The 23,852-nt window shown below is 39.8% G+C and overlaps 1 protein-coding gene across 4 annotated transcripts; it reads left to right on the top strand.

Moving 5' to 3' along the window:
- The first annotated feature begins 1,184 nt into the window (after nucleotides 1-1,184).
- On the top strand, nucleotides 1,185-23,206 carry wls (Wnt ligand secretion mediator). 4 transcript variants are annotated; one of them, XM_042497835.1, is made up of 13 exons: nucleotides 1,185-1,547; nucleotides 5,705-5,977; nucleotides 10,935-11,059; nucleotides 12,034-12,195; nucleotides 12,306-12,442; nucleotides 16,642-16,810; nucleotides 18,391-18,488; nucleotides 18,666-18,729; nucleotides 20,576-20,719; nucleotides 20,958-21,041; nucleotides 21,221-21,374; nucleotides 21,954-22,209; nucleotides 23,024-23,112. In XM_042497835.1, the coding sequence occupies exons 1-12, from the start codon at nucleotides 1,442-1,444 to the stop codon at nucleotides 22,190-22,192; spliced, it is 1,755 nt and encodes a 584-aa protein (XP_042353769.1). In that variant the 5' UTR covers nucleotides 1,185-1,441; the 3' UTR covers nucleotides 22,193-22,209; nucleotides 23,024-23,112. The 4 variants fall into 4 exon arrangements, with proteins under 4 accessions (XP_042353769.1, XP_042353768.1, XP_042353771.1 ...); XM_042497834.1 differs by having other exon boundaries at nucleotides 21,221-21,389; XM_042497837.1 differs by lacking the exon at nucleotides 21,954-22,209 and having other exon boundaries at nucleotides 1,199-1,547; nucleotides 23,024-23,206.
- The last annotated feature ends 646 nt before the right edge of the window (nucleotides 23,207-23,852 follow it).

The following is a 23,852-nucleotide window of genomic DNA, read 5'->3' as shown; positions in this document are numbered from 1 at the left end:
CCATTTAGGCAGAATGTTCTTCCAACTTTGGTGCATTCATGAGCTTCTAGTCATAATGTGGAAACAACACTGACTATACAAAGAAGTTGTGTTGTGTTTTATTGCTTTAGAGCTTTTAAACAACACATTGATGACAGTTTGAAGTATTTTGTCCCAGACTTGTTGCCGCACCATAAACCTACAACCTACAAAATTACTAAAATATTGCTTTACCTGACTAATGCCAGTAAATAGGCCTTAATGTAGGTTACTTAATGTGGACAGCAACTATGATGTAACCAAATACTATATTAGAAATCACCTGTGGGCAAGAAAATCAACATGCAATATGCCCATGTGAATTAATTAATAAAGTCTGTTACGATTAACTGAACATTTGCGCTACTTTCATTCACCATGTGTCTGCAGTTCAACCTGACAACTTTATGAGCTGTTGTTCCGACTTGAAGGGGTGTTCCCAAGAATTTTCCTAGCTGGGAACTAATTTTTCTGATTATTCGGACATCACTTGAATGCAGAGGAAGATCATGTGATGTGATAGAAGGCTCCAGAGCAATTATGCTTCTTTATGAACCTCGTGGTGGGGCTATCAGAAGAAAAAGCTTTATCCTTTTTTATAAGTCAGTCATCTGGTAGATCTTTTCACATAAGGAAGGAAAAATATGTTTGTTTTTTTTGTATTTTCTAATTTTCTAAATATCTATTAACATCCCCATGTGCTAATGATGCCTTGCTGAACACACTAAATCCAGTTTGACGCACAGTATACTATCCTTTACCAGTCCTAATAGTAACCTCTTACTTACAAGACACAACACTCTTCCCTACTTGTCAATTTATCCCTAATTATTCAATATAATATTCATGTAAGGGCCCCAAATCCTATTTTCCAAAGAAAAGTAAGATTAAATATCAGCTCCAAGGACCCACTCTGGTGAATATGTTGTTTCCACTGGGATTTGAAATTCCCAACTGGAAAACAACACAACAGATCTCACTTATAGCAAATAGCAGAAACATATAATGTCACATCAAAAATAGATGTTTGAAGGACAATGTGTTGGCACTAAACATGATATCGGACCTCCAAAAGCTTCCTTTAAATAGCCCTGCAGGCTGTAACGCACAACAGGGGCGCTATGACAGCCATTCAATGACACGGTAACCTGCATTACCAGCCTCTATTGCAATGCGGTGGCGCTCCACACATCTTTCGCCGGTCTGGTGTTGGCTGTTCGGGCATAAAGCTGAGAGCTATTCGGTCATGTGATTCCTGCTTTTTTTTTCCTCCTTCGAAGTTGAAAGGCAGGAGCAGAGCAGTGGAGGGGGCCCAGCTTGCCTTCCTACTGGCCGTGGATGCACCGTTTTCGTCCTTTTTCCACCACATTAGTGTTTGTTTTTCGCTCGACGTGATATTCTTCACTCCAGCCTTTCCTTCACAATGGCGGGGGCTATTATTGAAAATATGAGCACCAAAAAGTTGGTGATAGTGGGTGTTATTCTGCTTTTGTTCCAGGCGTTTGCCTTCATGGTCGGCGGTTTAATTGGTAAGTTTTCCTCCTTACTTTTTTCTTTTTTCTTTTTATCAGCAAACGTTTGTCTTTGTGCGCGCGTGCCTGTTGGAATTTAAATCTTAACGTCTCTAAACGGTTAAAGCACAAAGTTTGGAGTTGTTCGTTAAATGTCTCCGCGCCGGCGTTAAAAAAAAACGTTTCCACAAGAAAGAAAACACGGTAGGCGCTAACTTTTCGCTTTATTTGACCGTGTGGTGCTAAAACAATGCGGTACTTTTGACACCGAAGCGAAGTGCACCTCTTAAATCACTGCTTTGTATCAAGGTGTTTGCTGCCTGCGTGCCACAGCCGTTGGCTTCATGCTTTTAGCTAAAAATAATGCATGTTTGTGGGTGAATTTCTCATTTATAACGCAGGAATGCTCCTCAACACACGGAAGCTTTTGTGTTTTTGACTTCTTTGATCCAAACTCGACACTTCTTCCCCCTTTTTTCCCTCCTCATACTTCCCTTTTCTTCCCCCTCCTCACCCCCACCTCTCATATAATGTCTGTCTGCTGTGTGGGCCCCCAGGCAGCATCTCTACCTTCCTTTCACCCCCCTCCACCCCCCTGTGTGAAGTCTATCCTTCTCCCCAAATCCCTATCGCCTGGCAGGCAAAGCATTCATGTTTCTTCCTCTTCCCCCTACGTACATTTGCATTGAGAGACAGTGGTGCACAAAAACACACAAGTGCACACAGCTGTCAAAGTTGCATTTTGCCTTGAGGACTGTATTGGAGTTGCTGTCGAGTTTCTTCAAATCCACCCACTCACACATGCATAACAGCCACGCGCACATACACGCGCACACACTCACACACACACACACGCGCAAATGAAATTGGGTCCATCTAAAGCACTGTGCGAAAGTCTTAGATCACCATACATGTGTTGTTTTGGCAAAGTTTTAATGAAGATATTTTGATATGTATTTTTTTTGTCTCGTTATTAAGATACGAAGGACACAATGCACAATGCATCAAAACACCAAAAAAGGCAGAACAAAATGGCTTCTTCAGACTGAAGTCAATATTTAATGTGAAACATGGAATCGTACAACCATAACAAAAGGTAGCTCGAACAGCCTTTAATGTCTTTAATGCAACCTGGTGTAAATACACCAGAAGTTCAATATTGTAAATCTCATATTGTCTGCCCAATAGAGCTCAAGACATGTGAAGTCGAAAAGGAGGTCACACTAAATACTTACAACTTTAGCCCGTTGAAGTTTTTTTTCTGAAATATTTGCGTTTTTCATACTGTATTCATATTGCCTGTATGTCCCGATTTTATTTTTGTAAAGAAACACATATAATCATTATTACATCGCTAAAATAACAAAGTTTAAAATGGTCTAAGAATTTTGCATAGTACTGTGTCTCAACAGGAGAAGAGTCCCCTAAAACACCAGTCAGCCTGTCTCCGTGTCCCCTGCACTCCTTCTCACTCACTATGTGGCTGGTGATAAATTAGCTTGTTCGGTTCGTTCCTGGCTGAGATGGTTTTAATGAAGCCAGATTCCTTTGTGTTTGCTCGGTGGCCGGGGGCGGCAGGGGTAATTGAGTAGAAAGGGGTTTTTCTCCCCTTGTTTCCCGACAAACCCGGGAACACGGCATGGGGTCAGCAGGCTGAGGGGACAGCCATTATTCTGGACACACTGCAGTGGAGACTGGAGGAGCCAGTGTGCTGCTGGACTCGCAGGGTCACCAGATAATTGAAGGCCAAGGGGTGCCAGCCAGATAACTGGGTTTAATTCAGTCTGGTGTGTCTTCTTTGTCGCTATGTGTGCTTTTTATTTTAGTTTTACACAGCTGTTAACACACTTACCCAGTTGAAGGTTCCTTGAAGATAGCCTCGGCTGAGTTTTATGAGTGTGTAGAGTGTCTCTTTGCCAAAGGGTGTGTAAACTGTTTGTGGTGTCCACCCTTCAGCTCTCTGTTACAAGAGAACAGATATGATTAGATGTTCAGATAAGTAACAGGCACAAACCATTCTCATCCATACCTCATTTTTAGTGTTTGTATACTTTTACAGTCATCTTGCAGTTAGGAGTTTGAGTTTATTTTGAGTTACTTGTGCTCAGTTAACAACTGAATAAATGCAGAATTTATAATAAAATATGTAATTATATATATATATATATATCTCCATAAATTACATTTATATCATAACAAAAATATAAAATCATATATCAAAAACTGCATAGCTAAGTAAACACATTCACATTCACAGCATTATACAGCCAAAACCTTAATTATTACCAAACTAATGTTAGTGCACTTTTGGGAACCAGGAAATACTGAAATATCCTCTTACTCCTCACAAGTTGGTGCTTGCAAGAAGCACCTTGACAGTAATTACAGCTTTGAGCTTTCTTAGTCATGTCACTTATCTTTTTCCTGAGCTGAATCTGAAAAGTCTGGGCTTTCATGTTCACCCCCATGAGTTAGTACTTCCAACAAGCACCCACTAGAGTAATTACAGCTTATTGAGTGTTCCTAAATTCGTCACAAATGGCTCGGCACATTCAGGATTGGAGTGTTTCTCCTGTACTTTCTTGGAGATTTTCTGTAACAAATTAGAAGCATCTGTGCATTTATCTTCACTCTGCTTTTGTTGGAATCAGGGCTGGTTGGCTTACACAGTTTTCGTACGGGCATTTCAGAGTTGTTTTGCCTGTATGGTTGTAGGGTCACTGTCCTGTTGACACATAAATCATCATACAAATCATAGGACTTTTGCAGAACAAATTGCCTGCAAGTCAGACATCACAAGTTAAGTTTTCCTCAGACCAAAAAATCTTTTGTCCTGGTTCGGAGTTTTTACTTAATTCCCAGGTACCTGTTTGTTTTGGTTTACTATTCAAAATTAAATGCTGCACTAACTCCTGTAGCAAGATTTCCCATCTTGACTCTGAGGTTTTCGGTATTCAAGATTCAATTTTATTGTCATTTCACTGCATATTTGCATGGATCTCATTGTCCACTCTATTGGAGGACTATTTGGGTTGCTGTGATTGCTGATTTGAGTAAGCTTCAAAATGCTACCAGCGGCTTTTAAATCCCCTGCTACTTGGTCGCACACTATACATGTCATCAAAAACATCACACCCGTCCCATCCTGCTGGCTCACAGTTTTTACGCAGATGTTGATTGGGCTCTGTTACTACCTCCACTGCTGGCTTAAAGGCGGAGCAACTCTGTCTCTCCATTCTGTGTTTGTACCTTTTTACAGAGAATAGTGAGGCAGAATAACTGGGAGACATTTCTGCCTTGAAAAGGCTTTTGATGATTGTGGTTCCAACACACAGTTTATGGTATTTAAATTAAAATTAATGTGCCTAACACAATTTGGAGAGTAAGGCACCACCACCATCATTAATTTGTCAAAAAATGTAATAAATATAACAGAGTGAAAGATGTGACTGTTTGGATTATTGTAATTGTCAGGTCCAAACCTTACTGGGTTGTAACACCACACAATTTAAAGGAGATCAAGTAACGTGAATACTCTTTGAAGGTAGTGTTTTTTTTTATTTTGGTGATGTCACCTTCGCAACATGATATTTAAAAAAAAAAAACAACTTCCATTTAGCCTTTTACTTACTTACACCTCAACTCTTAAACCTCTGATGTCGCTCACACCAGACCTCCAGTTTTATCAGTTGGAGAGTTTTTGTGTCTGCATCATAATGACAGATCTTTTCCCAAGCACTGCTAAGATTCTGTGCATAGAGACTACAAACACCAGTCTCATCAAGCTCATGAATCTCAATGCGTAAACAGTGTAATCGGTGCCTGAGAGCTTTCTGGAATTTTCTCTCCCCATCACTTCAGAGAGAGAGAAAGAGAGCCTTGCTCCCAGGCATTTTCTAAACAGTGTTAAAAGTAATTGCCAAAGTGTTTGGACTGGATTTGGCTCAAACCCAGACTGTTGACTGTTCTTAATGGTTGCTAAGATATTAATATTGTCCATGCACAGTTTAATCCAGAGTGCTCGAGCTTTATTTATTGATTTTTACTCAAACTTTACGTGTGATTTATTAGTTTGAGGGGAAATCTGGCTTTGCAGGACCTTGAAACACTTTGCTGCAGTATTTCAATATGACAAAGAGTCTAATATCTCTCCCACTTTATATTTGTCTCACCAGCTCCCAGCCCCACCACAGCGGTCCACTACTTGGCCGTCAAGTGTGTGGACACAATCAAGCATCGGCAGGATTCAAAATGGTTCATGCCTTGGGGTCATGACCAATGTGAAAAGATCCGGACCTTTGATGAGGCCATGGCCAAGAAGATAGAGGCGAACAACATTGTATTTGCTGTCCACATTCCTCTGCATAACAAGGAGATGAGCCCCTGGTTCCAGTTTATGCTGGTGATCCTTCAGTTTGACATTGCCTTTAAGATGTACAACCAGATAGGTGAGAACTAAGGCTTTCTTTTGGGTAAAAAAAGACAACACAGCTCATATTTCTTCCTCAGGCCCTTGTTTTGCACGTTTCAATATTTTATCTCTATTATTTCTTAATTTTGCACTTTGAAGGCAAATATTTGCGGAGGCTCAATGTGACCAAGCTAGCCTCTGAAATATTCAAATCTATTGTCACTTCTAATCACTCGCATCATAAATTCAAGTGCAGAGCTATTCCAACTTTACCAGTAATACGCCTTGTTACGTTTCTCATATTACCTTCCCTGTAGGACTCAGTGGCAGGATGTTATCATGTGTTCCTATATCAGTCTATTATGGTGAACACTTTAGGAACCCACAGAGATGTGTCTTCTCAGTAGATTGTATTTCTGTTAGACTGAAAGGCAGCAAACAATGATGGATGCCCTGCTGTTTGTTCTCTATAGACCCTTGGGTGTTTTGTAGACTAGCTTGTCAGACACCCTCAAGACAAGTACAAAGAGAGGAGAAAGATAACCTTGACCTGTTTCTTGTTGGCTGCCTCTCATTATTATTAATTGTATTATTAACCAAATTAATTACATACTTAAGAAAGGAGATTATCTCAGTTCAGGGAATTTTACAATTGACATTTATGCATTTATGTGTTTTTCAACCTTCATAGCTACATCCAGGTTGTCTATAGATCGCTCTGTTGATTGACAAAAAATTCCCATCCCTTTGACAGCTACAGTTTTCATCCTAGGAAACTGAAATTTGGCAAGTAGAGTGTCTCTCTTTATGTGTGTGAAGGTATGTTTTTGCATTTAATGTGAGTGGGCTTTGGCAAAAAGGCACATAGCTGCCTTCCACAAGATTTTGAGGAAAGATTGGTCATAAGTTCAATGTTAATGTTTTTTTCTGTTTTTTTTTTTACTTGCCCAGTTCAGCAAGTGAGTCAGAAAACTACTTGCCCAAAGTCAGAAGGCTGAAGTTAATTATCATGAAAAATGACTGCCTTGCTTATCTGCCTGGCTGAGAAACATGGGAGTTTTACAGTCATCCTCTTCTGCCACCCAACTAAACTCCTGATTCCAGCATAATTGAAAAGCTGGCTTGAACTTCATCTCATAAACTTTGTCTTTACCCTCCACCATTTTCTTGCGAGTACCCAATTGATGTTGCACATGCTCCACAAAAAATGTTTAATTCTTATTTTTTTTTCATGCTAGATTTACTAGCCCAACGTGGCATTTTATTACCCCATGCAATCCTTTTTGTCGAGTCCTGTGAGCCAAATGATGGCTGTTATTGCCAACTGGCAATAAAGGGGCAATACGTGGATGCATGTGTGTTGTGGCCACAGCTATGACAAACAGTTTCTGCAGTGATTGGAACAATCTCATTTAATTCATACACCTCCGTTAATAAATTGTGTGAGACCCACTTCAGAGTGGCGTTACTACATTTGTTGCTAATTGTTGGCATCTTTGTTTTGGGGGGGTCAGACAGTGGTATAAACTGGTGCACCTGCTTTGGCTTTGGCTACTTTGGTCCCCACCTTCCTACAATTTTAACAGCCTTTAAGTAATTGACATTAAAGCATTGAGCATTAAATAAAAGTCAAGCTTCAAATCTTACATAAGGTTTTTCTTTAACCTCTTGAACCAGAGAGCCTTATTTAATGTATAGTCAAATATCTTGTTTCTGTTGTCATGAGAGGAGCCACCAGCATTTTTACTGTTAACTATTTTGCTTCTCCACAGTGTCAAACAACACTGTTGTGAAATGTATCGCAGTGTATAGACAGACCTTTAGCATTAGCTCAGTGCTTAAACGAAAGGAAAAGGGAGAGGAGGAGGGAGATAACTAGTATCTGTAAGGAGACAGGGTTTGGTATCCTGGTAGGGTGCTTGGGATCCTGAAAGAAGGGATTAGAGAGGATGATGAGTCTGGATCACCTGGAGAGCCTGGGAAAGAAGTTTTGACATTTAACCACATCCTTCGCTTCATGGCTTAAATGCATAGCGATGCATGTTAATGCCAACTTGAGCTTTATAATAACTTCTGATGTAGAGTGTTATGTCTACATTGACAAAAGCCTGGAAACTTTGATTCATTCACCTTTGGCCAATAAAAAAATCAGCAGAAATAGATAGAATTGTAATCATTTGGAGAACAAAATGTTTAGAAGTTTTGTGGTGTACTTTTATAATACCCAGCCTTTCTGGTCTGGCTTATCTAAACAGTCATGTTGTAATGGTGACCGAGTCATCAGCATCATTTGCTTGCTCACATTCTTGGCCTCAGCGGAAATGTGTTAGGGGGCTGTGGGTTGTTTACTGCTTGGCTGCCAGACAGAGGAGTCAGTGAATCACCCTGTACCACAAGACAGGTCCTTCTGCCAGATGCTACAGACTCATTTTGATCTTTCTGAGCTATGTGAGGTTCTGTGAGAACAAGTGGATGCCAGGGGAGCTGAGTATTGTTGCATTTAGTACAAAAACCAACTAGTGTTGCAGCAGCTGGATATCAACTTTTAAATGGAAGATTTATAGATCGTTTTGAACCTATTGATCTTTGCTTCTTCTACATTTTCCTGGGAAAAGGTGTGCTAGGAAAGAGCCTGCTAAAATGTACAAACTAGCTTGTTTAAAGTCACAGGTGGTTGAAATATAAGAATATAAGTAAAAAGCTAATTGCTTGATGCAAGATACATATCAGGTAATGCATGACCTTGAATTTTGCAGAACTACTTCCTCTGCTTTCTCCATTCTGTCCTCCAACAGTGTTGCGTCTGACGATAGCTTTTATGCTCAAATTTGACTGCTCTCATTTATGTCTGAAATGCACATTAGATCCAACAGTACACTGATGAGCCTTTTAAAAGCAACTTTTAACATCCATATGTAGCAAACAGAGATTAAAGAAATATCTGTTACTACACTTGATCTGAGTCTATGAAATGTAATCCTGTCTTCTCTTGCTCTTTTATTAAGGAGCATTTTTGCCAAATAGCAAAACTTAATTGTCTTAGGTAAAACTTGCAGTCTTTGCAGAGTCTTGCATGGGTCTGACTTTCAAGACTCCCTCCTGAAAAGGAAATGTGATGTGCAGAACTGTGCACCCCCAGTCACCTGCACTCATGACTAATTTTTGCTTAGGTATCACAAGCAATGTGATTTAGGAAATACATTTTAAATAAATATTTCTGCTTAATCTCATAATATTGAACGGCACATCTCCACAGTTAACCTGCCTGATTGAAGTGGCTTTTGTATTCCAGCTGGCACAGAAGACTGCTGACAAACAAAGTCAGCAATCAGAATTAAAACATAGAGTGTTTGTTATAATTCTCATCTTATTTTCATATATTTATCATTCAACACCTGCGATCTAAGCTGAACCCAAAAATAAAATTTAGAAAAAATACCAGCCTCCAATCACTATTTTTGCAGGTCATTGCACCCAATAATATTTAGAACTTTAATCCATTAAATCTGTTAATAAAAAAACCTTAATAGATTGAATGGGATTCAAATTTCTTGAACTGAGTAGGTACTGGATTCAGTTTTTTAAAAAATTGCTTATAAATGCCAAAAACAGCGGCGCCAGGTCTTCTATAATTAACAAATAGCGTCAGCTCGTCTGTCTCAGTCCTGACCAGACCGCTGTCTGTGCCAAAGGTAGGCGGGTTCTACTCTGCAGCTCTAATGACAAATGAACACAAGGCCATCTCTTCGTTGACTACCTTATCTGTGTAACAATGTGCATCTCAGAGAAGAGGTTCGCCCTTATTAACCACTCCACCCACCTGCCCCACTCCACCCGGCACCAAGCACCCCCTGGCCAGGGTCCAGCAATAACACAGCTGTTGAGGAGGCTTAGTCTCCGTGGCGATTGCGGCTGGACTGGAGTGGAATGTTTGCATGAAGCGAGCTGACATTCGAGGGCGTCTGTCTCGACCAATGGCAGAGAGGAGGGCATTACAGAGACAGTCGGCTGCCAGTTCTCATCTGGCTCCCTCTCCCCCCTTCCTCTACTTTTTTTCTCCTCACAGCACAGGCCACTGAGTTTCTTTCTCTTCATTCCAGCTTGTTTCATAACGGCACAAGAGGCACTCTGGAGGGCTGGAGGAGAGAACACTTGGCTTTGTAATGTGATCTAAAGATGCAGTTTTAATAGCTTGGCTTTGGTTGTTTTTGTTGGATTCACTGGGCTGGGCTGTTGGAGACCAGCTCAAGGTCTTGTTGAAGTTTATGTCAAGTAGGAAGTAACCTAGATTTTGGGCCACCGTGGAGAGCAGACTGAGTCACTGAATATGTTTACATGCTGAGAAATCATCCTGTCAATCTCACTGTTTAGACTCATTCCACGTGACAGGACCACATATTAACACTCAGATGATTTGATCATACCAACCAAGTCTGGTTGAAAATACAGCCCTCTAAAATGAGAACATCACAGCAGTTAGAACTGCAGCCACAGAACTTCTCAGTGATTTAAATGAATTAAACTTCCATCCTCATTTTCTTTACAACTGTACCACTGACAAGGTATCTGGAAATGAGCAGTACTTTTTTCAGATGATAGTGGAGAATGTCTTTATGTCAGTGCTAACAGTGCTGTCACTTTGCTGGTCTCCTAGTTAAAAGGCTGTGGCTGTCTGTCATCAGGACTTAATTTTATCCCTTCAATGGGATAATAACAGCCAGCAGAGTTGTGCAGTGGGGGGTGTAACAGTCATTGAAAAACAGATGAACATGAATGTCTTATTCAGTGTATTTTTTTGCATTTCGGATGGCCCCCAATATCTTCTGCAAGACACAGTGAAGTTTGTTGGATGTAATGATTTTGTGCAAATTGCACATTGATGTGGTGGTATTTATATTACAAATCAGCCTACTCAAAAGTATTTTAACAAAAAAATGCTTAAAAATATTTGTACTGATCTAAGAGTGAATTGATCCTGTGCTAATCCTTTTCAGAGGAGGGAGCGATGGCCACCATTGACGTGGGCCTGGCCTACAGGGACGACACATTCAGTGAGTGGACAGAAATGGCTCACTCCTTCGAACAGAGGAAGCTCTCCTGCAACTTCACTACTACCAAGGTTTGTAAATGACACACTGTGCTTCATCATTATGCATCTTGAGAATACCAAAACAACTTATTACAGATATTTATGTTATAGTAATATGTGGTATTTCTTAGTTGCCTGTGAATGTCCTATAAAGTTATCTTGAATTTCAATTTCCACAAAGGAAAATACTGTTGAGATAATGATGATAAATAAGAGAAACTGGGATGGTTTAATTAAAATCTAAGAAAGTGGGGTGTTTTTGTCATAACTGCTTTTAGCTCTAAAACTCTTTTTATCTTCAAAAACTGGGAGCCAGAAATACATCTTAGGGGGATTAACTCCACCATGTTCAGTGCTAACTGTAATTACTCTTTGTTGCTGCCCTCATTGTTGGCTAATTAACCCCATTTTTGTGCAGGGTTACCGCTGATTATTAAAAAGTCTTAAAAGGCATTCATTTCATTAATCTAAAAATATGGCCTTAGTTGGTATTAAAATGTGCGAAATGAGTATTTCAAGTCTTAAAAATGCTAAGACATGGTAGGTAAAAAATATTTTTTTCTTTCTTTTGTTGTTGTTGTGATGCCTCATCTCAAAATCTTAAATATATTACACTGAATACTTGGGCAAATTAGTGACAAATCCTGGATATTGGATACTGATTTCTTTTTCTTTTTTCTTTATTATTTTTTTATATCAATTTTGGTAATTGTGAAATTGGTCCTAGATTTAATTCTGAGTAGCACTAAAGAATAAAAAGTCTTAATATCCCTCGTACCTTTAGCTATAGGAAGCTTGTCTATATGAGCTGGTAACAACCTAACTTAAGGGCACTTTGGCAAATTTTTATGACTGCTGCAGAATTACACCTAGTGTTCAGATGTTAGTACTCTATTCTCTTCGTGCAGACATTTTTTGCAAAGCCTGACTGATACTGTAAAATTGTAAAGTATCCATTATCTTTAGATGAATGTGTTCAAACCAGACACTGTGTGTTTTTACAGACCTTTGAGAATGAGGGACGTTACTATGAGTGTGACCTGCTGCCCTTCATGGAGGTCGGCAGTGTTGCCCACAAGTACTATCTTCTCAACATCCGCCTGCCTGTCAATGAAAAGAAGAAGATCAATGTTGGGATCGGAGAAATCAAAGACATTCGCCTTGTTGTAAGTTGACATTTGATAGGGACTTGTACATATGAAGCTTTTTGATTAATGCTGATTAATGCTATTGAGGGACAACACAAATAGTTGACAGTGATTATCTCTCCTTCAAGAGCATCCACCAGAATGGAGGCTTCACCAAGGTTTGGTTCGCCATGAAGACGTTCCTCACACCCAGTATCCTCATCATCATGATCTGGTACTGGAGACGGATCACCCTCATGAGCAGACCTCCTGTGCTGCTGGAGAAGTAAGGCACACCCTCAGTGCTGTCCTGTGTTCACCATTGTGTTGCTGGCACCATATTTATTATTGTTGGAGAGTTATTCCATATGGTGTCATAATTCCAGCTAAAACCATCATTTCAAGATGGGTAACGACTGCAGTTAAGAACTTGGTTTCAAATCAGTGATGTGAAATGCTCTGTTTAAAGGAACACAGCTAGGCTTGTCACAATAGTTATGTTATGGACTTATCGCACAAAATATATTCATGACCTCAACCATTTTGCTGACCGAGATAGTTCCTGTAGTGTCCGCATGCATATTTGTTTACAAAAGAATGCCTATCATTTTAGCCAACATGATGCCAGAAAAAACAGTAGGGTTTTTGCAATTGATATAAGACATTACACAGTGATTTTCCCTTTTTCCCCCTCCTCCAGCCCCGCCTATATGCGTGAGTGCAAAAAAGTAATTAAATAAAAAACACTTAAAAAGTGTAGTTAACAGGTAGCCTGCAGCTTCACTTCTGTAGTGTAAGATGCACAGTCCTGATAGTCATTAGCTTGCCAACACATGGCATCGCGCCCAAAAAATCCATTATTTGTTGTTTTACCCTCCAACAACTTCATCCTCTGCTCCCTAAATCCACCAGCAAACAACCTGCCTCTCAGGCCATCTACCCCCGCAAGCACACTGGCTGTGGTGTTCAGGCACTTCACTAAGCTTTTATATTATTTGCAAGAGCCATGACTTGGCTTTGTTTTTGTTTGGAAAATTTGGAGGAAGTCTCAAATTAAATAACTTTGGGCTACCCCTTAAAAATATAGTATAATTTTATAATTACTTGTATATTTAAAAAACAACATCAGTTGAATACTTTTTCATACTCTAATTCCAATGTCTGAATATTCTTAAGAATTAAAACTTTTTTGCTGTTTGAAAGTATTTATCATCGTACTATTATGTTGTCATTGTATCAGTGGCATAAATGGTCGCAAAAACAATCAGTCAATCGTCACATGGATTTTATACAAGGTCCAACTCTAGTGAGATGTGATCCTATCAGCTCCTTTAACTTCTGCACCATAATTTATTCCCTCTTGCTTCTTCTTACGTTGATGTCTGTTGCTTTATAATTGTCCATGTTTTCGAACACAGCCAGGACCTACAGCAATGGTTTCATTTTGCACCCCAGAGGCTCTGCTTCAGAACCTCTGCTGGGTGAAGGCATATATTAACTATGGATGAAATGTGCAAGTGGGGCATGCTAACTCTGCAATGAAGGTCACCTAGATCAGAAGGTGCTGTTCATCAATGGTCAGAGGGGGATGTTATCCATAACCTTTAGCAGGTCACACTCAGTGTTGTAATTGCATGTTAAATTTTCATTGAAGTGGTGTTATCAAGCAAATCTGTGAGAATAGAGATATAGGCCACTTAGTTACTGACTTTAAAACATAAGAGGACCTTCATCTTGCCATATTTCCTCTGAAAAAGTATATATATGTTGGGGGGAAATAAGATTTGAAACATTGGATATTTGTGTTCATTCCTTAACCAAACCCCATGAAGGTTAGAGCAGCAAATACAGGTATTTCTGCCTGAAGCAGATGGTTTGAATGCCATGCTTTGGAAAGTTGAGGCTCTGCTCATAGCCCAGTGTTTGTCTAACCCCCTGCCGTGCTGGGAAGACAGATCAGTAAGAGGCAGCGTTCTGCGCCACAGGAAGTGCCTGGCGAAGCGTGAAACACGTTACAAAATCTGCAAGCTAGCACTCAACCGACACATGCTGCATACACACATTCAGGACATACACACCAGCTCACTGAGACGCCACAAGCACACAGACACACGCAGTCAACATCTCTCTCTCCTTCCCTCTGTATTTTCCGGCTCAAGGCTCTTATTCCCAAATGACCAGCAGGCTCTCAGGAAGTGCGACTTGTACCCTATTTGTGGACAGTGGATGATTTTTTCATGCTGTAAAAGCTGTACCAGAGTCTCCTTTCATGCTAGTCCACAGAGGTGTCAGAATGGAACACCTCAGACTTTCCTCTAAACTAAGAGGACCGATGTGAGGGGGAACTCTCACTGTGGAAAAATGGTCCAGGATGGTATAATTCATGGTTAAACTCTGGTATTACTTCAACATCCATTCACTGCATTTTGTGACATTAGAAACTTTTCCTAAAATTGTAATCTGAAAAATGCTCTGGGTTTAAAGGCAGAGATACAACAGACATTGTGACTTGTCACAGAGTGAAAAAAGCACAGATGGGATTAAAAACATTAACTATGGCTCTGCTGGGTTAAATGTGACAGTGAGTTAGCATACACAATAGCAGAGCCCAGGAACTGTCTCACCCAAATGGAACGCAGATGTCATTGTTATTAGCAACACCTGTGCTGTTTCTGCTATCACATGACAAAATGTCCTATGTAAAGGGTATATTTAAAGAAGTATTTACTGGTTGTAGGGCGTTTTTTTTTTGTTTTTTTTTCTTCCTTAAAACTGGGCTGTCTATGCATTAGAAATACCCAAATATTACATGACCAGAGAAAAGAGAGGAAAACGGCTGTGGTATTTACTTTTGCTCAAGAGTTAGAAAACCTACAACTACCAGAATGCACTGCGCTGCACCAGACCAATAAATGCTCCCACTGGTAGGTGAGGTAATGCGTGTTGCCCGTCCCAAAATCAAAATGACCTTTCAACGTTACAAACAGTCTCATTTTATAGGTACACTAATAATGTTTCTTAAAACATTTTAGGTATAGGAAAGGAAAGGCAGTAACACAATCTTGGTTTATATTTGATCAGCACTGCTTAGTTTTCTCATTTTTATTTCTCATTATTATTTTTCAAATACAGGAAACAGTATGTTGACCACTTCCTGTTAAGAAATCCTTGTTTTATAGGAGAGAGAGAGATACAGAGAGAGAGAGAGAGATACAGAGAGATACAAAAATGAGAAAGTTCAATGTAAATAACTTTTGTTTTGTGTCGTCCTCTAAATTTGAGCTGAGAGATGAGTAGGGAGATGTGGGCTCTGGTGAGATGGAGGAAAGTTTTCAGTTAAACTACTCGCATTGGTGTGATTAAGAGCTGGTTGAAAAACAGCAAAGTATTCCTTTAAGACCTCTACCACGGGTTTTCATGCCATACCCTTTGTCTTATTCCACACACATTCACACAGATAGATATCAGCTCCAGCTCTCCTGTCTGTGTTGGTGGTGCTCAGGACACATTCCCTGCATACCAGTCAAATGTGGTTCCACTCAGTTTGCTCTGTAGAACATCGCTGACATGCTGTCTGGAGTGGAATTGCTTAGAACCTGTGTCACATTACTGCTCTTAGTGTATGCGGAAAAAACTTTCGGACCCACATATTTTCAGGTTACCTTTTATCTTTTACCTTTTACCTTTTATCTTTTATCTTTTACCTTTTATCCCCCCCCCCCACACACACAGACACACAGACACACACAGACACAGACTTCATTCTGTTTTGCCCTCATAACTATCTATCTATGATCATCCTTTCATCTCCTGGCTGCGTGCAGGGACCTGCTGCAGATGATTCAAGATGATTTATACTGTCTGGGCTGTTTCTTAATTCATTCCCCCTTATTTCCTTATTTCTCTCTACATGTCTGAATTTCAAGGTTAGGGGAGGCTGGCTGTAATAGTGAGAACATTTGGAAAGGTAGTAAAGTGTGTAGAATTGATACGTCAGTGGGGACATGCTGTACTTGTACTTGAATGGATAATCTAATCAATAATGTCCCAAGATCTAATGAGCCTGCTTGGGCAGACGAGGATGTAGCCCTGCTCTAAAACATTGATTGTGTCAGAGTAGAAAATGTGGTCTAGATTCATGTGGAAACCCTGTCAATTTAAGTGACCCTACATTTGATCTGCCAGCACTGTTCAACACTGCACTTGTTTTATTGCAAAGATAAGTTTCATAGGTGGTTTGCGTCATCTATTTTTCTTTCTGAACACACCCGCATGATTGCTAATGCTACAAGAAGTATTCTACTAGAGATATGTATTTAGATTATAACAAACCTATTATTAAGCATTGATAGATATATTTTAAATGCAAAGGTGTGGGCGGTAACTATGCCGCCACAAACTCTATAATTGTATAATCCTTCTACCCTCATCTGTTGGTAATGATGGTTAAATATTATGGTTTTAAGACTGTTTTTGCTCCCTCAGGGTAATCCTTGCTCTGGGCATCTCAATGACATTCATCAACATCCCAGTGGAGTGGTTCTCCATCGGCTTTAACTGGACCTGGATGCTGCTTTTTGGAGACATCAGGCAGGGAATCTTCTACTCCATGTTGCTCTCCTTTTGGATCATCTTCTGCGGGGAGCATCTCATGGTACTGTACACGGCGCCATTTAACTTAATCATTGACATGTTTTTCTTATTAAAAACAAAAATACTTTCAGATAAAAATGAGAAAAGTGCTTTCTTGAAGGACTTGTGCGTCCTTAGCCCACGTTAAGATAAACTGTGAAGCATTACCAGCTTGTTGAAGAAGGCTTTTGAGGATATTTTTTTCTCATCTTGAAGCCTTAAAACCTTCATGAGTTGGGTGGATTGGCATACAGTATACAAAGTTAGTGTCCTACCTAACAACCACAACTTTATAACCTTCAAAAAAAAAACACTGTGTAACATAAAAATTAGGATAATGGTAGGTGTATTTGCAAATACACTTAAAGGAGCTCCATATGACAATCGGAGCAAATTTATTCAGAAGTTGTCTGCACATGAGCAGCTTACAGTGCAAACAGAGTTAAAATTGTTTACCAAGGAGGGAAACTGGGGGTAGGCGCTACTCTTCCACGGTGACACCTTCTCGATATCAAAGCAACGGCCATGTAAGTGCAGTACAAGAGAGGTGGTGATTAACTAGCCAGTAGGATACTCACACAAGACTCACATGTACTAACATGCACGTGCATATTACTGCATGACTGTATTCTCTGCGCAGGATGCCATTACTCCACTGTATCTTCACAAAGCAAATGGTGGTTTGCTGTTATATAATGATCTGAATGTTGTGTAGGGCTCCTTTTACACTGTATTACTTGAATCTGTTAATCTTTAAATCAGCCTATGAAATGATAACCAGTGCCTTTAAAAGATGCATAATATAATTGCATAATACCTAGTATTTTATCACATGGTGTTCGTTATTGATTGTCTACAAACAAAATTGCACATTTTCTGGTTTAAATAACAAATATTTCCATATTTAGTTGATGTTAAAACTTGTCAATTTTAAACAAGTTAGGTGTTTTGTGGAAAAATGTCTTCTGTCACTGTCATTTTTATCCAGGAAAGTTTTTTTTGCAGAGTTGGTTCTGGAGAAGTGACGATGTGTGAGAGTATTGCAGGTCATCAAATTCTTCCCAGAGCGTGACCTTCATCACACAAAACATTTGTAGGTCACTTACGTCTGTCATCTTGCCTGTAGCTGGGCAGTAATGGAGATGGTCAGACATTTTTCATGCTTAAATAAACACATCACCCACAAAATGACCATTTGTACATCAGTCACAGTTGAGTTAAATTTGTGATCAATCTCATGCCTCCACTGTAAACCAACGATAGAAAATTCAGAAAATTCCTGACAAAAAAGTTAAACACGTTTAACAACAACAAAACTAAATGAAAACATTTGTTTAACAAACTCTTAGAGTTGATATAACACACGAGGTCCCCATGGATCCTTAAAGTCTTAAAAGGCATTGAATTAATTAATGTAAAAATAAGGCCTTAATTGATGTTGAAATGTCGTAAATAAATCTTTCAAAAGTTTAAAAATGCTCAGACATGGGAAATGTGATTTTATGAATTTATTATTTGGGTCTGTCATGCCATTATTTTCTCCCAGATAATCGTGAATCTAGTACATCCTATCTTTACATTTGTTTTGTCCTTTTCTCTCAGGACCAGACTGAGAGAAACCGTTTCTCAGTCTACTGGAAGCAGGTTGGACCGATAGTGTTTGGCTCCTTCTGCCTCTTTATCTTTGACATGTGTGAGAGGTAAGGCCGCTCTGTACTACTTTGAACGAGACACCTATTTTACAAAAGTGTTAAATGTCATTATGCAACACATTAAAAATTCTGCTGAATTTTTTATTTCTACATGCTGTGCATATTCAATGCTTTTTGTAATGAAATGTTATGACACACTTGTTTTTTTTCGTTTTGTGCCACCAGAGGGGTCCAGCTGACAAACCCCTTCTACAGCATCTGGGCGTCTGATGTAGGAACTGAGCTCGCTGTATCCTTCTTAAACTGTGTTTGACAGCAGTATCAGGAATAGAGCTCCTGCAAACAGCCTGTCTGACAGGTGTGATGCTGATGAGAAACCCTTAAGAGTGTAAATAGCCAAATCCTGTTTTTCAGTTTAGTCTCAGTTCAGTCTCTGAACAAAAGTATGTCTTTACTAAACGATGCCAAGGTGTCATGACTTGATGCCCTGCTTCTGGGTTTTGCAGTACATCTAGAAGTTCCCTCACTTGGCTTTAGCATGAACTGGAAACTGATCTCAAGATGAGCAAGATGAGAAATAATTTAGTAATGCCATATGTGAAAAAATTGCCCAGGGTCTCAAGATAATTTATGAGTGTGTGACTGTTTGAGCAGTGCAAGATTCATCAACACACCTCTTCAGAAACAGCTGCCACAGACCCTGCTTTTTGTCAGTCTTTTCTCCCCTTTTTCCTTCTTCTTCTGAGTCCATCTGGGGATGTCAACGGTTAACCACCGAAAATATTTTTGACCGGTTACACATGTAGGTGTATACATTAATTTTCAAAGATGGATAACAAATTCTCTGAAATGGATACGGTTGCACTGGAGCCCTTGTTGGAACAGTACAACAGCTAATGTCAGCTTCTGGGCAAAAAAGTCTTTGGTATTCAGTGCTCCAGAGATATATTCAGCAATTTTATGTTGTATACGACACTATTGACCCCAGAGTTAACTTGTATAGTGTCCAGGGTGTCAGATTTTCTCGTCAGTCCTCTTTAACACTTGGGGGTGACAGACTCGTGCATACAGTTTAGCTGGAAAACCTGTGCATCAGTGACACAGTATGCAGTTTACTTTAGGATAATGTCACAAAAGACCTCACATTTATTTTTCATTTCTGACTGCATGAGGCATTCTGCTTCCTCAAACACAAAGTTTACTTGATTTGGGCAGTCACTGAAGTGATAGTTCAGGTTTTTCGAAGTGGGGCTGTATGAGATATTTATGTATTGTCACTGTATTACATACAGTGGCTGGCAGTCTGTGTGCTCCCAGTGTTCAGAAACAAATGGAGCATGCACCCCATAATTCAGCATCACCATGCTGTATAGAGGGGTTGATATCAAAATGTGTTTTAGCCACTTTTAAAAAAAAGCCCAGCCAAAAAATACAATATGAGTCTAAGTGTTTTCAACTTGAAGTTTTCTTTCTGTCGAATTGCGTAACAGCACTTTCTGACCCAAACAGCTGTCCAGTGGCTGATGAGAAATGTAGTGCCAAAGAATATATAATATAATATATATATATTTTTTGGGAAGGCCTTTTTTTAAAGTGGCTGAAATACATTTGATAGCAACCCCTGTGGGGTGTGCACCGACTACCATCTACTGCATGTAATACATTGACTATACACTGGTATCTCATACAGCCCCACTTCAAAAATGCTGAAATATCACTTTAATGTCAAGCACTGGTACCACTTGTGTTTCATGTCATTTTGCGCTTTTTTTTTGTTACCTTGAAAATTAATGGTCAATAACTGATTATTGGGTGTTGGGCTGCTGAAAGCAAAATGAACTGCAACTGACATCCCTAGTCTCGTCAAACGGAAAAAAAGGTAGTGTTCCTGAGTCTCAGCAGTATGTTGAAGACTGTCATTAGTTTGCAATGTAATGCTACATTCTGGAGCATATAAAGTTAAAATTGCATACCAGTACACAAAGCATAAAGTCTGCTCGATTTACAATGATGAGTGAATATTTGTGGAAAAAGAACTGAAATAACTGCATCTTTCCCATATATCCATTGTATTCACCACTACACTTTTTAAGGAGATTGTTGTTTGGTTATTTCCTTGACTGGTGTTACCTCAGATGGCATTCATTATTGTGGCAGGGATCTGTGCCTGCCTCTACTTCCTCTTCCTTTGCTTCATGGTTTTTCAAGTCTTCCGCAACATCAGTGGTAAGAGGACGTCCCTGCCCGCCATGTCCAAGGCCAGACGGCTGCACTATGAGGTGCGTGTTTTTATCTGGCAAGCAAGTGTTTTCAGCTGGCAAACTTGTGCATTTCTAACACTTCATTATCATTAAAAACCCTGAAAACAAAACAAAAAAACATTTGTTCATGACAGTAAAAAAAAGATTTCTCTGTTAAACAGAGTATTGGTTTTTGTGTTTGTGGTCCTCAAGCTTTTCATCCTCCACAGTTGACTTCATGTTGAAAGCACAACTCAACCCCTTTATCGCCCTTTAGGGTCTGATTTTCAGGTTTAAGTTCCTCATGCTGGTCACTCTGACCTGTGCTGCCATGACTGTCATCTTCTTCATCATCAGTCAGGTAAGTGCCACTGTAATGAAAGAAATGCTGTCCACAGTTTGGAGGACTATTTAGGTGACATTTGAGACATTTCTTCTTATTTCACAGTGACTATGAAAGCTGTTTTGCTGCTGTCCCAACACCTACAAGGCTCCATCCTAGTAACAGTAACACAAAAAGTGTCTTTTGTCTGTGTACAGGTGAATGAGGGCCACTGGCACTGGGGAGAGCACACAGTGCAGGTTAACAGTGCCTTCTTCACGGGCATCTATGGCATGTGGAACCTGTATGTCTTTGCCATCATGTTCCTCTACGCACCATCTCACAAACGTTATGGAGACGAGCAGTCAAGTGGTCAGTGCATCACTGGTAACCTAACATTTCTACTCACTTTATAAATAAGTGACATGGAGAGAGTATCAGTAATAAATGCTCTGTACTGCTTTACAGTAGTGCAGTATAGTATACTATAGTATACGTAACATTCAGCAATGTAGCAGTTAAATGTTGGATATTAGATCAACAAAGAATGTATTAAACTACATATTACAATACATTGTTTATTTATTTCTTAGTTGTGCTTTCACATATAATTTACATTTGCATTAAAATGTTTTAAATTTAGTTGTTCGGAAAGGTCTGTTAACACTCATTGCAAATTCAGTCCAGATTAACCCTTTTGTTTGTTTCTCACATTACATGGGGACAGTTCACCCCAAAATCAAAAATACATATTTGTCCTCTTACCTGTATTGCCATTTATTAATCTAGACTGTTTTGGTGTGAGTTACTGAATGTTGGGGAATTATTGGCTGTTGAGGTGTCTGCCTTCTCTCCAGTATAATTGAACTAGATGGCTTTCAGCTTGTGGGGCTCAAAGTGCCCAGAAAAAAAAAAAAACATTTTAAAAACTCTAGCAATGTCTCTTTCCAGAAATCACAACCAAGTTACCCGAGAAAATCCACAGACCTTGTTGTGAGCAGTTTCATGTAGGACCCATGTTCTTTCTACAAAACTACACCCAGCAACCTACTGAGCAGAAGGAATGCAGAGGGGCTTTGAGCACCACAAGCCAAGTGCCATCTAGCTCCATTATTCTGGAGGAAAAGCAGACATCTCTATGGTTGATATCTTCAGCACTTGACAACTCGCAGCAAAACAATCTCGGCTGATGAATGGCACTACAGGTGTAAGGAAACACCAGTTTTTCATTTTGGGGTGAACTGTCTATTTAGGTTTTGACATCTTGGAAAATGTACAAATGCAGTAGGGTCAATAGCGCTATTATTGAAAAATAAATTAATAATTATTATTATTAGTTTGCTATGAAGTGTTACACAAACAAACCTGAGCCATAATTTCATTGTATTGAAGTTATCAGTTGAATTAGCGTCTCAGTAGCTCACTTCATTCTGATGGGGAAGAAGTGTCGGCCCACTGATGTAAAGCTGCCTATTCATCTGAAGTTTGTTTTTGGAGGAGGAGGGGGGGTTGGTGATTCAGAGGGACCCAGATTCCCAGGGGAAAGAAGGGTCTCTTTGGCCCGAGAGGGTGATTCTAATGGACACCAGGCTTCCTTCCAGATAGAGAGGAAGGCAACAGTGAAGAGGGGTGGGGGTGGGTTTTAGAGCAGGGAAGTAATGAAAACCATCTATCCATCTCCTGACGTCAGTGACGTGGGGAAAGAAAAAGAGAGTTTGAAGTTCTGGAAGTTTTCCCTGAAGTGCGTCAACCTATCACATGGGAGGGGCGCCTCTCTCCAAGTTTCAGTCTCTGTGTTGATTTACTTAATCAGCTCTCAAGTTTCACTTCTGTTTCAGAGAAGCTGAAAGAATTTAGGAAATTCTGCTAAACCAACTTGTTATGCAACAGATTATTGCCTCCAGTAATACATGGGAATTCTCTCAATGAGAATTCAAAATATGTGCTGTTTAAATGTTTTGTGTTTATGTTATGTTATTGGGGATTTAGGCGTTGATGATCTGTCATCTTTATGTGTGCAGGAGATACTGGGCCAAACAGTGGAGAGGACATCCAGCTGACTACTACCATCACCCACGTTGATGGCCCCACTGAGATCTACAAGATGACTGGCAAAGAGGCCCAGGAGTAGATATCCCACTGTTAGACTCCCCTCTACTACCTACTGCTCCAACCACCCCCTCCCCTGTATATCTAACCAAACAGGCTTAAACAGCATTATAAGTCCACTGCATGTAACCTAAAGCCGCGTTTCCACCAAACACTTTCGGTATAGTACCCTTAGACCCGTACTTAATCTGAACAGACATGCATCTAACCTCAAGATCTGTTAAGCTTTTCCACCACAGACGGTACTGAATTAGATTTTTGGTTTTTGATACTCACTGCTCCATTCAGCTGTCGCTGTATTTCTTTTGCACCAGTGATACAGAGGATGTCTGCATCTCCTGAATCGCAAGTGGTAACCTTTTGGACTGAAAAATGAAGCCAGTATGGAAGTATGAAAAACTGCGGTTCCTCTAATGGCCACTTGAGGCTGGCTGCAAAAGGGAGTGCTTCCTCAAAGACCCCTATGTTAAAATGTCCACCTTTTATAGCAGAAATAATCATCTTTTAGTGGGTCATAAAATGACAAAGCAGCGTTCTGAGTAAGTTGTTCTAATTTACGGAAACATTGTGCAATAATCCAATTCACACCTTTTCTCCTGTCTCACTAGTGCTGCTGTGCTCAGGTTTTCTGATTTTGTTTTGACCAAGAAAATCTGTTATGGTCCGACATTTGTATTTCTCAGGTCATAATGTCCTGTTAAAATATTTCCTCTGCAAGTACGTAGGCCTAACACAGTGTTC

The sequence above is a fragment of the Plectropomus leopardus genome, chromosome 12 (assembly GCF_008729295.1).
Source record: "Plectropomus leopardus isolate mb chromosome 12, YSFRI_Pleo_2.0, whole genome shotgun sequence".
In the NCBI taxonomy this organism is placed as follows: domain Eukaryota; kingdom Metazoa; phylum Chordata; class Actinopteri; order Perciformes; family Serranidae; genus Plectropomus; species Plectropomus leopardus.
The sequence above is the reverse complement of the archived record's forward strand: the minus strand, read 5'-3'. Positions and strand labels throughout refer to the sequence as shown.

Excerpts from the sequence above, each read along its gene's own strand:
- wls (XM_042497834.1), top strand. The coding sequence starts at position 1,442 with ATGGCGGGGGCTATTATTGAAAATATGAGCACCAAAAAGTTGGTGATA. Across the intron at positions 12,443-16,641 it reads CCTCCTGTGCTGCTGGAGAA|GGTAATCCTTGCTCTGGGCA; the intron begins GTAAGGCACACC and ends TTGCTCCCTCAG. Across the intron at positions 20,720-20,957 it reads CCAGACGGCTGCACTATGAG|GGTCTGATTTTCAGGTTTAA; the intron begins GTGCGTGTTTTT and ends ATCGCCCTTTAG.